The following is a 14309-nucleotide window of genomic DNA, read 5'->3' as shown; positions in this document are numbered from 1 at the left end:
AAGGACTTGTATAGACATATCACAAAAAAGGATAGCCAAATAGCCAATAAACATATGACAAGACTTTCAATATCATTAGTCAGGAAAATGCAATTTAAAACCACAATGCAATACCATTACACATCCATGAGAAGAACTAAATTGAAAAAAGGGAACATACTAGGTGCTGGCAAGGATACAAAGCAACTAAAACTCTCATTCGATGCTGGTGGGAGTATAAATCAGTGCAGCTAGTACAGAAAACTCATTGGCAGTATCTATTATTTCAAAGGTGAATATACATATGCTCTATGATCTAGCAATTCCATTCTTTGATATATACCCAAGAGAAATGTATATATAAGCTTATCAAAAGATGTATTCTGGAATTCACTATACACAATCACCCTAAAATGAAAACTACCCCAATGCCTATCTATAGCAGAATGGATAAATAAACTGTAGTATATTCTCTCAATGAAATACTATACAGATGAAGATTTACCACAAGCAGAGATCTTCAAAAGACTGGGTTATAGGCTCAGAAATATATAAACCAGCTTTCTCTAAGGAAGACAGCATAACACATTGCTACTCTGACATGACTATAAAAGGCAATCATATAGCTTTATGGGATGGCCATGAAATCACAGTTGTGTGACAATATGTCAATTACAGAAAGAATTGTTTAGAGATTTAGAGCCTTAGGAATCCTAGATTCTATTCCTATAAAATGCACCCTGATTACTTAGAGTGGTGCTACACCAAAGTTTGATGTTTATAACCAATAGCAACAGGGGCATTCTGGTCCAGAAAGTTATACTGGGATGAGGCATTCAGAACAAACGGATTCTCTGGGTGAGCAGACAAAACCACCCAGAGCTCAGAGAGTGACTGAATAAACATGAATAAACGTAAGCATGACTAAACAGTTCTTGACTGCTAATGGACATCTAAACCCTTTCTAGTTTACTGGCCCTCCGCTGTGGTCCTGGAAAGTAGTTGGCAAGCAGCCACTGGGGAGGTGGGAGATGAGATCCGTGATTGGACAGCATAACTGAACTCACTGCCCCTGGCAAGCCTCTTCCCCCCACCCCCGACCTTTCTGCCTTGTAACAGGGGTGGGCTATATAAGATCCTTGGGCTATGGTGTAAAGGTCGTGAAGACAAATGGAACAATTTGTACAGGACGTGGTGTTATACTTTACAGATACTTAGATCCCAACGTACTTATTGTATCATACAATCAAGAAGGGAAAAGGGGAGGGAAAAAAGTGCAAAAGGAATTTGGAAACAGAATGAATACTAACAAGGAAGAGGGAGAAGGATCTGTGTTGGGCTAGGGCACTATACACTTTGGGCTGTGCGGGAAGGCTGCTCAAGGTTAAAGTCCTGTCACAAGCAAAGGCCTGAAGGGAGAAAAGCCATAGCACCTAATAAAGGCAGAGATGAGACAGAGATGCCATGTGGCAGGTGAGCCAGGCCTCACACAGCAATTCAGATGAAATCATTTGCTCAGGGCCTTTGCACTTGCTGTCCTCTCCCCTATGTCCTCAGGGCTCGCCCCTTTATCACTTTCAGGGCTTTGTTCAAGTGAGGCCTGGTCTGATCACCCCTATTTAACACTGCTACCTATGCTTACTCCTCCTCATCTCCTTTCCTTGCCTTTAAATTTTTCATCCTTAGCACTTCACACCAGCTGTCAAACCAGATTATCTACCTGTTTGTTTACTGTTTCTCTCCCTTCAATGGAATACTAGAATCAGTGATTTTTGACTGGTTTCTTAATTGCTTTTGGTACAAAGTAGGTATTCAATAAATGGGCGTTGAATTAGTGGTCATAATGCAAGATCTGGTTCTGTCATTTGTAGAGCGCTGGTATCAGCTATTCTGAACTGGATTCTAGATGAAACCTACCATGCTCTTCTCTTGGGGTGAGTTTTTCCCACATATAGTTGATCTAGTCTACACTGGGAAAGTGCTGCTAGATTTCATTCTCATGGGGTAATCACAGTTCTAGATTTGGCTGTACTCTAGCCCACTTTTAGGCTATTTCCAGAACTGGGACAGAGGGAACATGTATATACTCTCTCTATACATGCTTTCCCCCTTCTGAAGAATAAGTTGTAAGATGACATAGGTATTTGTTCAATAATCCATCTGGGTGCAGTGTTCAGAGTACACTGGAGGACTGATCTGGGTTGTACCCCTGACTTTTACAGTACCTGGCTGTGTGATTCCATGAATTCTAGCTTCTTCAATATAAAATAAACTTCTGGATAAGACAATCTCCAAAATTTCCACCTTTGAATAACTAGCCTATGGAAAGAACGACTGGGTTTAGAGCCCAGAGATAGGAGTTCAGATATAAAAATCATCAATACAAGTTCTTGAATAAGAGGAAAACATTTTTCTTTTGTGGTTGGAAAAAAACCCCATCATACATCAGGCAATGTGCTAGGTATTTAATGTATTCCTCATCCACAAGCTAAGCAGCACAAGGCTCAGAGAGGTTCAGTGATGTTCACACAGCAAGCAGGTGTCACACTTGGGCTTCATCTCGAGCCTGCCTGACTCCAAAGGCTGTATATACTCTTTCCACTATGCCAGAGGTTCCCAACCTGGCTGTTTAGCAGAATCAAGGAGGAACAATTTAAGTACAGATTCCTGGGCTCCACACCAGATCTACGGAATCAGAATCAATGTGGTGGGGGAGCAGGTATAATTGGGAATCCACAATTTTAAAACTTTGCAAGGTCAGCCCCATGGCCAGTGAGGTGTGGGAACCTTGCACTGTATATATTCTCTATGTGCTTTCCCTTCTGAAGAACAAATCATATGATGAAATAGGTACTTGTTCAATAATCCATCTGGTTGCAGTGTTCAGAGTACACTGGAGGACTACTATCTTGGGTTAAAATGATGAGTTTATTTGTCTCCCCAGCTGAACGGTATAGTGTTACAGCTTTACTTGTGGTTTCCCCAGCACCTGCTGGTGTCTGCCAAGCAGTTCCCACTCACTGTTTAATAAATAAGTAAAAGAAGCTGGATAAACATTAACCCTTCAGCATATTCTGAAGTTTTGTTGATTGCTACTCATCTTTCCCTCTATCTAGAAATGTTTCCTTAGCATATACTATTTGCCATACAGTGTGCTAAATTCTTGACAAGGGAAGAGATACAATGTTAACGAGAGAGGCTAACACTGTAAGGGAAGTGTACTGCAGAACAGGAAGAACATGCAGAGGAGGGGAATCAAGGAGACTTCCCATACATATTTCCGGAAATTACTCTAGGCTCACATAATGCTTAGTTTACAGCTGTCCCTTATAGAAAATATGTGAAGCTGTGTCTTGTATTACACTAATACTATGTGCCTGTTCCCTCCACTAGACAGGACCTTTTTTGCTAGGCAGTACATTCTAAAAGAGGGATTCTTAACTTAGAAGAGAGTGTACATAGAATATATATATGAACGACCTCCTGCCCTCCCCCCACTTATTTATAAATATTAATATAAACAAAAATTCTGCTCTCACACACACATGAATATAAATAGAAAACTTAAGCATCTGGGGAGATGGAGTAGGCATACATTTCCCTATTCCTTTTGTTAAATATAACTGAAACCCCTGGACATTATATATAAAGCAAATACAAGAAGAAAGCAGACTGGTTAGGGACCCCGGGACCTGGGGAGTGACACAGTGCTGAGTTCCCTGGGTTTTCTTTCTGCCTCATAGACCCAGGCCCTGGAGTTGAAGAAGCTGGCAACCGGGAAGCACCAAGGGGCACAGACACAAAAACCCCAACCTGCTCTTTCTAGCCAAAGGAGTAGGAGAATGGGCACCCTCGCAAGACAAAAAACTTTTGGACAGCAAACGCTCTACTCCAGCCAAACACTACAGAAAATAAGGCAGCCTCCACCTGCCTTAAACTTCCACTCCTACTTGGCAGTAATGAGGTAGCATCAGAGGAGACCTAGTCAGGACTTTCACCACTGCCCAGTGGTAATGATGCCACCTCCATCCACTCCAATGTTAGTGGAGACCAAGTGGGGAGTTGGAACCGCCACACCCAGCCAGCAGTATACCTCCACCCAGCAGTAATGGGGAGACCTTTTTCTTGGGTGTCAATGGAGGCTGAATGACAAACTTAGACTTCTACCTCCACCTGGCAGTGATGAGATACAGACCCCCTTCTCCTACCAGATTAGGAACGGTGTCAGAGAAAACTATCCTAAACATTAGACTAAACAGCCTAAACAGAAGACTAAACAGCCTCAACAGATGTATCAGAACGTTATATAGAAATGTCCAGATCTCAATATAAAAATCACTCATCATACCAGGAACCAGGAGGAACTCAGACAGAATGAAAAAAGACAATTGGTAGGCTGTGATGGCTCACACCTGTAACCCCAGCACTTTGGGAGGCTGTGGCTGGTGGATCACCTGAGGTCGGGAGTTCAAGACCAGCCTGGCCAACATGGTGAAACCCTATCTCTACTAAAAATACAGAAATTAGCCAGGTATGGTGGCGCACGCCTGTAATCCCAGCTACTTGGGAGGCTGAGGCAGGAGAATCACTTGAACCCGGAAGGCGGAGGTTGCAGTGAGCCAAGACTGCGGCATGGCACTCCAGCCTGGGCAACAAGAGCAACACTCCATCTCAAAAAAAGAAAAAAGAAACAAGACAATAAACACATGTCAACACCAAGATGATAGAGACAAAGATGTTAGAATTATCTAAGGAAGACATTAAAGCAGCATGATTAAAATGTATCAATAAGCAATTATGAATACACTTCAAACAAATGAAAGAATAGAAAGCCTCGACAAAGAAATAGAAGATATAAATAAACAAGTGAAAATTTTAGAACTGAAAATTTCAGTAACAAAGAAAAAGCTCAGTGGATGGGCTCAACAGCAGAATGGAGGGAAGAAAAAAATCTGTGAGCTGGAAGATGGAACAATAGAAATTACCCAATCTGAACAAAAGAGAAAAAACAGACTGAAAAATATATAAACAGAGCATCAGGGAACCTGTGGGACCAAGAGGGCAGGCTGAAAAAGTACTCGAAGAAATAATGGCTGAAAATGCCATAAAGTTGGCAAAGACATAAATCTATATATCAAGAAGCTGAGTGAACCCCAAAGAAATTTATCCCAAGACTCTTCATAATTTCATTTCTGAAAACTAATAACAAAAAATATTGAAAGCATCCAGAGAAAAATTATACCTTGTCTACAGGGAAGAAACAATTTTTTTTTTTTTGGGACACAGTCTCATTCTGTCACCCAGGCTGGAGTGCAACGGCGCCATATACATTCACTGCAACCTCCACCTGCCAGGTTTAAGCAATTCTCCTGCCTCCGTCTGGGTACCTGGAATTACAGGTGGGCACCAGCACTCCCAGCTAATTTTTGTATTTTTAGTAGAGATAAGGTTTCACCATGTTGGCCAGGCTGGTCTCAAACTCCTGGCCTCAAGTGATCCACCCACCTTAGCCTCCCAAAATGCTGGGATTACATGCGAGCCACCCTGCCCAGAAGGGAGAAAACAATTCTAATGACAATAGATTTCTCATCAGAAACCATGTAGGCCAGAAAGAAGTTACACAATAATTTTTGGGTGCTGAAACAAACAAACATCAATGCAGAACCATATACCCAGCAAAAAATGTTCATCAGGAATGAAGTGGAAATCAAGACTTCTGAGAAGAAGGAAAACAAAGAGAATTTGTCACCAGTCAACTTACTGTAAAAGAATGGCTAAAGAAAGTTCTCTAAACAGAAAGAAAATAAGAAAGAAAGAAAGAAAAAAAGAAGAAGAAAAGAAAAGCAATCCTGGAACATTAAGGAGGAAGAAAGGACATGGTATACAAAAATATGTGCAAATGCAATTTATAAGGGCTTTCCTTATCCTCTTGAGTAGTTTTCAAAACCATGTTTGACAGTTGAAGCAAAAATTGTAATGCTGTCTGACGTGGTTCTAAATGTATGCAGAGAAAATGTTTAAGACATTTATATGATAAATGGGGAAAGTAAAGAGACATAAAAGGAAATAAAGTTTCTATACTTTGCTAGGTAAAGATAAGTTATGTACACACAATGTAACACCTAGAAGGACCACTAAAAGTGCTACATACAAAGAGATACACTCAAAAACATCACAGATAAATCATACGGAATTCTAAAAAACATTCAAGTAATCCACAGTAAGCCTAGAAAAAGAAAGCAGCTAAATGAAAAAGAGAATAAACAGAAAAAAATAAAACATAGTCATCTCTCAGTTTTCACCAGAGATTGGTTCCAAGACTCCCATGGATACCAAAATCAGAGGATGTTCAAGTCCCTTATAGAAAATAGTGTAGTATTTGCATATAACCATGCATATCCTCCCATATATTTTAAACCAACTCTAGATTACTTACAAAACCTAACACAATGTAAATGTTATGTGAACAGTTGTTATACTATATTGTTTTTAAATCTGTATCATTTTTACTGTTGTATTGTTATCTTTTTTTATTTTTTTCAAATACAGTTGACCCTTGAACAATGTGGGGGTTAGGAGTGCAAACCCCCTCAAGCAGTCAAAAATCTCTATAAATTTTGACTCCCCAAAAACTTAACTATTGACAGCCTGCTGTTGACTGGAAGCCTTACTGATAACACAAACAGTTGTTTAACATAATTTTACATACTGTATGTATTATATGCTGTGTTCTTACAATAAAACAAGCTAGAGAAAAGAAAATGTTATTAAGAAAATCACAGGCTGGGCCCGGTGGCTCACGCCTGCAATCCCAGCACTTTGGGAGGCTGAAGTGTGCAGATCACGTGAGGTCAGGAGTTCAAGACCAGCCTGGCCAACATGGTGAAACCCCATCTCTACAAAAATCCAAAAATTAGCCAGACATGATGGCAGGTGCCTGCAGTCCCAGCTACTCAGGAAGCTGAGGCGGAAGAATCACTTGAACCCAGGAGCCAGAGGTTGCAGTGAGCCAAGATCGTATCACTGCATTCTAGCCTGGGTAACAGAGCAAGGCTCCATCTCAAAAAAAAAAAAAAAAAGAAAGAAAGAAAAGAAGATCACAATTACTATTCGAAGTATATCATTACACAGGTCTTTATCCTAGTCTTCACCTTGAGTAGGCTGAGGCAGCGGTGGGCTGGCAGAAAGGAAAGAAAATCTGCATATAAATAGACCACCACAGTTCAAATCTGTGTTGTTCAAGGGTCTACTGTGTTTACAATCCACAGTTGACTGAATGCACAGAAGCGGAACCCATGAATACAGAGGGTCAACTATAATTGTATTACGTATAAAAGGTCTAAATACATCAATTAAAAGACCGAGATTGTCAGAGTGGATTTAAAAACATGATCCGACTACATGCTGTCTTTAAGAAACTCACTATGCAGAAAGATAGAGGCAGGTTGAAAATCAAAGGATGGAAAAAGATATTATCATGCAAACATTAATCAAAGGAAAGTAAGATTAGCTATATTAGTACCAGATAAAGTATACTTCAGAGCAAAAGAAGAAAAAAATTACCAGAGACAGAGTACAATGAATAACAGGTATATCTACTAAGAACATACTGCAATCTTAAAATGCATATGCTGCAAAACGTGTGAAACAAAAATGTACAAAACTAAAAAGAGAAACACATAAATTCACAAGAATGGATGGTGGTGACTTCAATACTCCTCTCTCAACAATGGATAGAATAACCAGACCAAAAATCAGCAAGGATATAGAAAAACTTACCACCACCATCAACCAACAGGATCTATGACATTTATCGAACACTCTATCCTACAACAGCAGACTACACATTCTTTTGTTGTTGTTATTTGTTTTCTTAGACAGGGTCTCACTCTACTGCTCAGGCTGCAGTGCGGTGGCTCGATGATGGCTCACTGCAGCCTCAATTTCCCGAGCTCAAGCAGTCCTCCCACCTCAGCCTTTTGAGTGTCTGGGACTCCAGGTACATGCCACTATGCCCAGCTAATTTTTGTATTTTTGTAAAGACCGAGTTTTGCCATGTTGTCCAGGCTGGTCTTGAACTCCCAGGCTCAAGGGATCCTCCTGCCTTGGCCTCCCAAAGTGTTAAGATTACAGGCATGAGCTACCATGCCTGGCCTACATTCTTTTCAAGTGCTCATAGAACATATATTGAGAGAGATGATTATCCTGCCATAAAACAAACCTCAACAAATTTAAAAGAGCTGAAATCATACAGAGTGACATTCCCCAGCCACAATGAAATCAAGCTTGAAATCACTTACAGAGAGATAACAGGAAAATCTCCAAATACTTGGAAACTAAACAACATGTTTCTAAATAATCCACGGAAGGGAAATTAGAAAAAAAAAACATGGAAATGAATGAAAATGAAAATATAACACACCAAAATCTGCGGATACAGCTATAGCCATGCTGAGATGTAAATTAATAGTACTAAGTCATATGTTAGAAAAGGGGAAAAGTCTCAAATAAAAAAGGTAAACTCCTACCACAAGAACCTAGACAAAGTAGAGCGAAATAAAGCAAGCAGAAGAAGGAAATAATAAAGAGCAGAAATTGACGAAACTGAAAACAGAAAACAGAGAAGGAAAATGAAATAAATAACTGGTTCTTTGAAAAGGCCAATAAAATTGACAAACTTCTAGCAAGATTGACAAGCGAGTGAGTGAGAGAAAGAGAGAGGAGAGAGAAGAGAAGAGACACTGATATTGGAAATTACCAATATCAGTAATAAAACGGGATAGTACTACAGACCGTGCAGATATCAAAAGGGTAATATGGGAATGCTATGGTTTGAATATCTGTCCCTTCCAAAACTCATGCAGAAATTTAATTCCCAATGTATTAGGAAGTGCAGTCCTTATAAGCCCTCATAAATGGATTAATGGGTTATCATGGGAACCGGCGGCTTTATAAGAGGAAGAGAGACCTGAGTTACCACACTCAGCCCCCTGGCCCTGTGATATCCCGCACTGCCTTGGGACTCTGCAGAGTCCCCACCAGCAAGAAGGTTTTTTACCCGATGTGGTCCCTTGACCTTGGATTTCTCAGCCTCCATAACTGTAAGAAATGCATCCTTTTTCTTTGTAAATTACCTAGTTTCAGGTATTCTGTTATAAGCAACAGAAAACAAAGACAGGGAATACCACAAATAGCTTTACCCATGTAAATTTGACAACTTTGATGAAGTGGTTAATTCCTCAAAAAACACAACCACCATATGAAAGAGATTATTTTAACAGCTTTATAACTTTTAAAGAAACTGAATTTGTCACTTAAAAACTCCAGAAAAAAAAGAAAGAAGCAAAGGAAGGGAGGGAGGGAGGAAGAAGGAGGGAGGGATGGAGGGAAGCGAGGAGTGAAGGAGGGAATCTCCAAGCCAAGATGGTTTCATTGGAGAATTCCACCAAACATTTAATGAAGAATTCACACCAATTCTGCACATACTCTTCCAGAAAAAGAAGAAACACTTTCCAATCCATTTTATGAAGCCAGTATTATCCTGATGCCAAACCAAAGGCAATACAAAAATTTAAATAATCTATAGACCAATTTCTGTCATGAATATAGATGCAAAAATCCTAAACAAAATATTAGGAAATTCAGCAGTATGTAGAATACACACACACACACCCCCCCCCCCCACACCCACCCCATGATAAAGTGGGGTATATTTCAGAGATGAAAGGCTGGCTCAATATTTGAAAATCAATTAGAGTAGTTAATATTAACAAGCTATTAACAAGCTTAAGAAAAATCACATAATCTTATCATCCTCATCTTTCAGACCTCTGTATATTGAAGTGTCCTAGGACTCAGTCTCTTTTTACACCTTATTCCCTGTTACGACTCTCGCATTTTTATCTCTAGCCCAGATCGCTCTTCCTTGAATTCTAGACCCATAAACCCAACTGCCCCTTAGACATCTATACTCAGATAGGCATTTCCAAATGGACATGTCCAAATACAAATGCTTGCTCTTACTCCCCAAACCAACTCTTTTCTGTAATTCAGTAAATGGAAGCTCTATTCTTATAGTTGCTTAGGCCAAAACCCTTGGAGCTATCTGAACTCTCATATGTCTTTCACACCCCACATCCAATCTATCAGCAAATCCTGTTACCTCTTCCTCTAAAATATCCCCATAACTGTCCCTTTCTTACCACTTCCACGGATACAACCCTGGTTTGAGTTATCCTTTCACCGTTACTACAACAGCTGCCAGACTGGTTCTTCCTGCTTCTACCTTTGCACCCTTACTGTCTTATTTTCTACCTAATAGCCACAATGCTCCTTCTTTGTGCAAAACTGCCCAATGGACTTCATTTCATTCAGAGTAACATCTAAGTCTACGTTATTGCCTACAAGTCCCCATGTGATGCAGTCCCTTTCTACTTTTCTGAGTTAATTTCCAGCCACCCTTCTGGTTCATATCACTCCAGCTTTATTGTCCTCTCTGCTGTTCCTCCAAAATGCCAAAAATGGTATAACCTTGGTTTTCCCTCTTCCTGGAACCATGGCATATGGCTTGTTCTCTGAAACGTCACCTCATCAATTAAGCCTTCTCCGAGAAGCATAAGTAAAAGACTGCCCACCTACACATACACATTCCTTATCCTCCTTACCTTCTTGATTTTTATTGAAGTTACTTACCACTTTCTGACTTATTCTAAACTTGCACGTTTGGTTTTCTGTCTTTCTCAGTAGAAGGTAAGTTCCCGAGGACATGGATTTTGTCTGTTAGCTTAGAAAAGTGCTTTGGACATAGGTGGTGAAAAATTATTTGCTGAATGAATGAATAAACTATTGGTTCAGGAATCAAGAATTTGGGATCAGATATAAGATAAACCTAAGTTGACTCCTGCCTCTGCTATTTCCTATCTATGTCCAAGTACATAGGGTACTTAACCATGCTTTATGTTTTCTGGTCTATCAAATAGTGATTGTAATAATAATCTCAACTCCTAAGACTGATGTAAGAATTAAATTTAAAAAGTATGTAATCTGCTTAACAGACAGTGACTTGGTATAAAAGCGCTCAGCATATGACACTGTTACTTAATATGGAAAGAAGACCTAAATTTTGACACAAAAGCCCTCAGTTATGACTAGATACTCACTGTATGATTTTAGATTATTCACCTCTTTTACACTAACTCACTTGATAAATCAGGAACTGCAGCCAAAAAGATGGCTAAGTTGCAGCCCCTTCCCTCAAATCTTAGTAAAGTGATCTTGGGTAAGTCACTTAACCTCTCTGAGCCTAACCTCTCTTTACCTCTCCTAAGCTGTCAAAAGGGGGATAATATAATACATCATAGCTTTGTTGTGAGGATTAAATGAGTTACTGTGTGGGAACTGTGTCTAGCACATTGTAACCTCTCACTGTGTTAGCTATGATTATGATTCTAGTCTGGAGGAGGGGTAAAAGCATGTAAGCAAAGAACTGCAATACAATGCAATAAAAGCAAAAGCAGGTATCAATTAGAAGAACGTCTCCTAAACTACAGTCTGCCCACAACTAGGAAGTTATACCACGATCACGAAATTTTAAAACTCTCTTACGTCTATAACTTAACTCCCTACCATCACCCCTGTGGCAGTAAGAAAGATATTTCTCTCCTGCTTTGATAACTGGGATTTAAACACTCAAAAAAAAAAAGGTCAAGGTTTAGAGTCTCACAGAGTGTTTTGTTTTGTTTCAGACAAGAGTCTTGCTCCGTCGCCCAGGCTGGAGTACAGTGGCACGACCACAGCTCACTGTAACCTCTAACTCCTGGGCTCAAGGGATCCTCTCGCGTAGCTGGAACTACAGGTGAGCGTCACCATGCCTGGCTAATTTTCGCTATGTTACCCAGGATGGTCTTGAACCCCAGTCCTCAGGCTATCCTCTCGCCTCGGCCTCCCAAAGGGTTGGGATTACAAGCAAGAGCCATTGCGCCAGGCCTCAAATAGCGTGTCTTAACATGAGGTCAGCAGACACATTGGGAAGGGTAAGTTAGTTCCCTCCACCTTTTCCCTAAAGTTAACACCTCACTTAAGTTCGAAAAAGTCAACTGGACCCCCAGAAGGCAAGAGCAGCATGTAATAACACCCTGAGAACCCACTTAAGAGCTGAGAGCCCAAATGTGTTTCATGACGGCGCTGTTACAGACTAAAAGGTCAGAATCGGACATTAAAGGGTGCTCCGGAAGGCTGAGTAGGAGCTCACCAGGTGAGAAAGGGGATGTCACTTTCGGAGAGAGAACGAGCGCCAGGGCCTGGAGGCATGAAAAGGGCACGTGGGTGGCTTGGAAGAACCAAAACTAAGTGTTTTTGGGGACAGCCAGAGAACCGAACACGTACGGAGGAAAGGTGCGGCCTGGGGCCCGCCAGATTAGAAAGGAAACCCCCCTCCCATACCCATATCATGATCTCTCAGCCTCAGTGTCCCCTCAGGATACCCCTCTACGGGGTCCCAGCTGTTGGGCTCCCTCTGGTTCCCGCCACTCTTCCCTTACCTCGTCTTCCAGCCTTTCCCTCACTCTCCCGCCTCCTCTGCCTCGCCGGAAGTGACGCGCTAAGTAGCGCGCCGTACCGCGCCAGAAAGGTTCCGAGGGAGCGGGAAAAAGGGTTCCGGCGAGATCCACTGCGCAGGCGTGCGGGCTTGAGCGGTCAAAGCCCTTTCCGGGGGCCGGGGGAACTACGTTCCTTCCCTCTCTCTGTCTCCTTCGAAGTGGTCTGCGCGAGGTTCAGACAGGCCGTCGCCTTCAAAGGGACGGTTTTCTAGAGCTCCGACGCCTCTCGGTGCCCAGCTGCTCTGGCCCTTGCCCTTTGACCCCGCTCTCGCGGTAGGGTGAGAGGTCGGGTGGCCATCTTGTGGCGGCGGCGCGGGCGGCTGTTACTGCGGAGACCCATCCCCTCCCCCTCCTTGCACCCCTGGCCGTCTGTCAGTCGGTAAAAAGTCCCGCAGCCTGTCAGGTGAGGTCCCGGCCTCGTGCCGTCGCTCTTCCCGCCGCACTGGGCGGCCCAGGCCGCTCCCTGCCGGGCCTCACTGCCGCCACCATGTCCTCCTTCTCTGAGTCGGCGCTGGAGAAGAAGCTCTCGGAGCTGAGCAACTCTCAGCAGAGCGTGCAGACCCTGTCCCTTTGGCTCATCCACCACCGCAAGCACGCGGGACCCATCGTCTCCGTGTGGCACCGCGAGCTCCGCAAAGGTAAACACCAACTCCCCACCCCTTGGACGGTCCCCGGGTTGTCCTCTCGCCCACCCACACGTTAGGCCCTTCTAAGCCTCTTCATTGAGCCTTGCTTTCCAGGCCTGATCGAGCTTCTGAGATGGGAGACAAGGTTAGCCCCATTTCTCGAAGAAGGAAACTGAGGTCCGGGAAGGTTTAAGGTACTTGTCGGAGGTTCCACGGACTGGGACTCAGGTGTCCAGACTTAGAGTTCATCAAGCCATTTTCCCTTCAGTTTCCGCCTGACATCTGTGGCTGTTATTATCTCGGCTGCATTCAGCGCCGCACTGGCCCTAGCATGTCAGGCCCAGTGCTGGGTATTTGGAGTAAAAGCCAGTGGGCTCCGGAGTTAGACTCCGCAGATCGAGTGCTGGCTGGCTCAGCGACTTGCCAGCTGAATAATAGTGGGAGAGTTTCTTCATCTCCCTGTGTCTCTGTTTTCTCATCTGTAAGAGGGAGGCAAGGATAGCTACCCCCTACAAAGCCTTTACTCCATACCAGTCACTATCCTAAGACCTTTGTATATATATCCTCACACTCAGTCCTTAGAACAGCCCTGTGAAGTAGATAGTCTTTCCCGTCTTAGGTTAAGGAGCCACCCGACCCAGACCTTACCTCTCCTCTCCTCTCATGCAGCTGTCATTGATTTCAGGGCCTGCTCAGGTTCTGACAGACATTCATTGAACTCAGTCTGTTATGTGCCAGGCACTGGCTTGGACACTTATAGCGTGTTGCCTCTGCCAACTGCCTAGAATTTAAGTCTGACTTTGCCGCCTTACTGACCCCAGCAACTTAACCTGTCTGTCCCTTCATTTTCTTATCTACAGAATGGATAATTGATACTTACTATGTCTTTATTACATGCGAAGTGCAGTACTGATATCTTTACATACATTGCCATCAAAAAAAATTATTGAAGCCCTATAAAGTAGGAACTTTGCAGAAGAGGAAAAATTGAGACTCATCTCGTGGTGAGAAGTAAACAGGATAATCCAAATGAACATTTAGCACGGGGTCAGGCACATTGTAGGCATTCAACAGATTATGGTGAGATGAGACTTTTGATTACTCACTG

At 42.4% G+C, this 14309-nt stretch overlaps 2 protein-coding genes across 4 annotated transcripts in view; one reads left to right on the top strand and one right to left on the bottom strand.

The window, feature by feature from the left end:
- Window positions 1–12578, bottom strand: part of TTI1 (TELO2 interacting protein 1) — a 50376-nt gene extending 37798 nt beyond the window's left edge. The window contains exon 1 of the mRNA XM_050807012.1: window positions 12519–12578. The gene's annotated coding sequence lies outside the window, so the exon portion shown is untranslated. The remainder of the gene's footprint in view (window positions 1–12518) is intronic.
- A 29-nt stretch (window positions 12579–12607) lies between these two features.
- RPRD1B (regulation of nuclear pre-mRNA domain containing 1B) overlaps window positions 12608–14309 on the top strand; it is a 92546-nt gene continuing 90844 nt past the window's right edge. For all 3 annotated transcript variants that reach the window (XM_050807253.1, XM_050807254.1, XM_050807252.1), the window contains exon 1: window positions 12608–13213. In XM_050807253.1, the coding sequence (XP_050663210.1) occupies window positions 13063–13213 (151 nt within the window). In that variant the 5' untranslated portion in view covers window positions 12608–13062. The remainder of the gene's footprint in view (window positions 13214–14309) is intronic.

This window comes from Macaca thibetana, chromosome 10, assembly GCF_024542745.1.
Source record: "Macaca thibetana thibetana isolate TM-01 chromosome 10, ASM2454274v1, whole genome shotgun sequence".
Lineage (NCBI taxonomy): Eukaryota > Metazoa > Chordata > Mammalia > Primates > Cercopithecidae > Macaca > Macaca thibetana.
The sequence above is the reverse complement of the archived record's forward strand: the minus strand, read 5'-3'. Positions and strand labels throughout refer to the sequence as shown.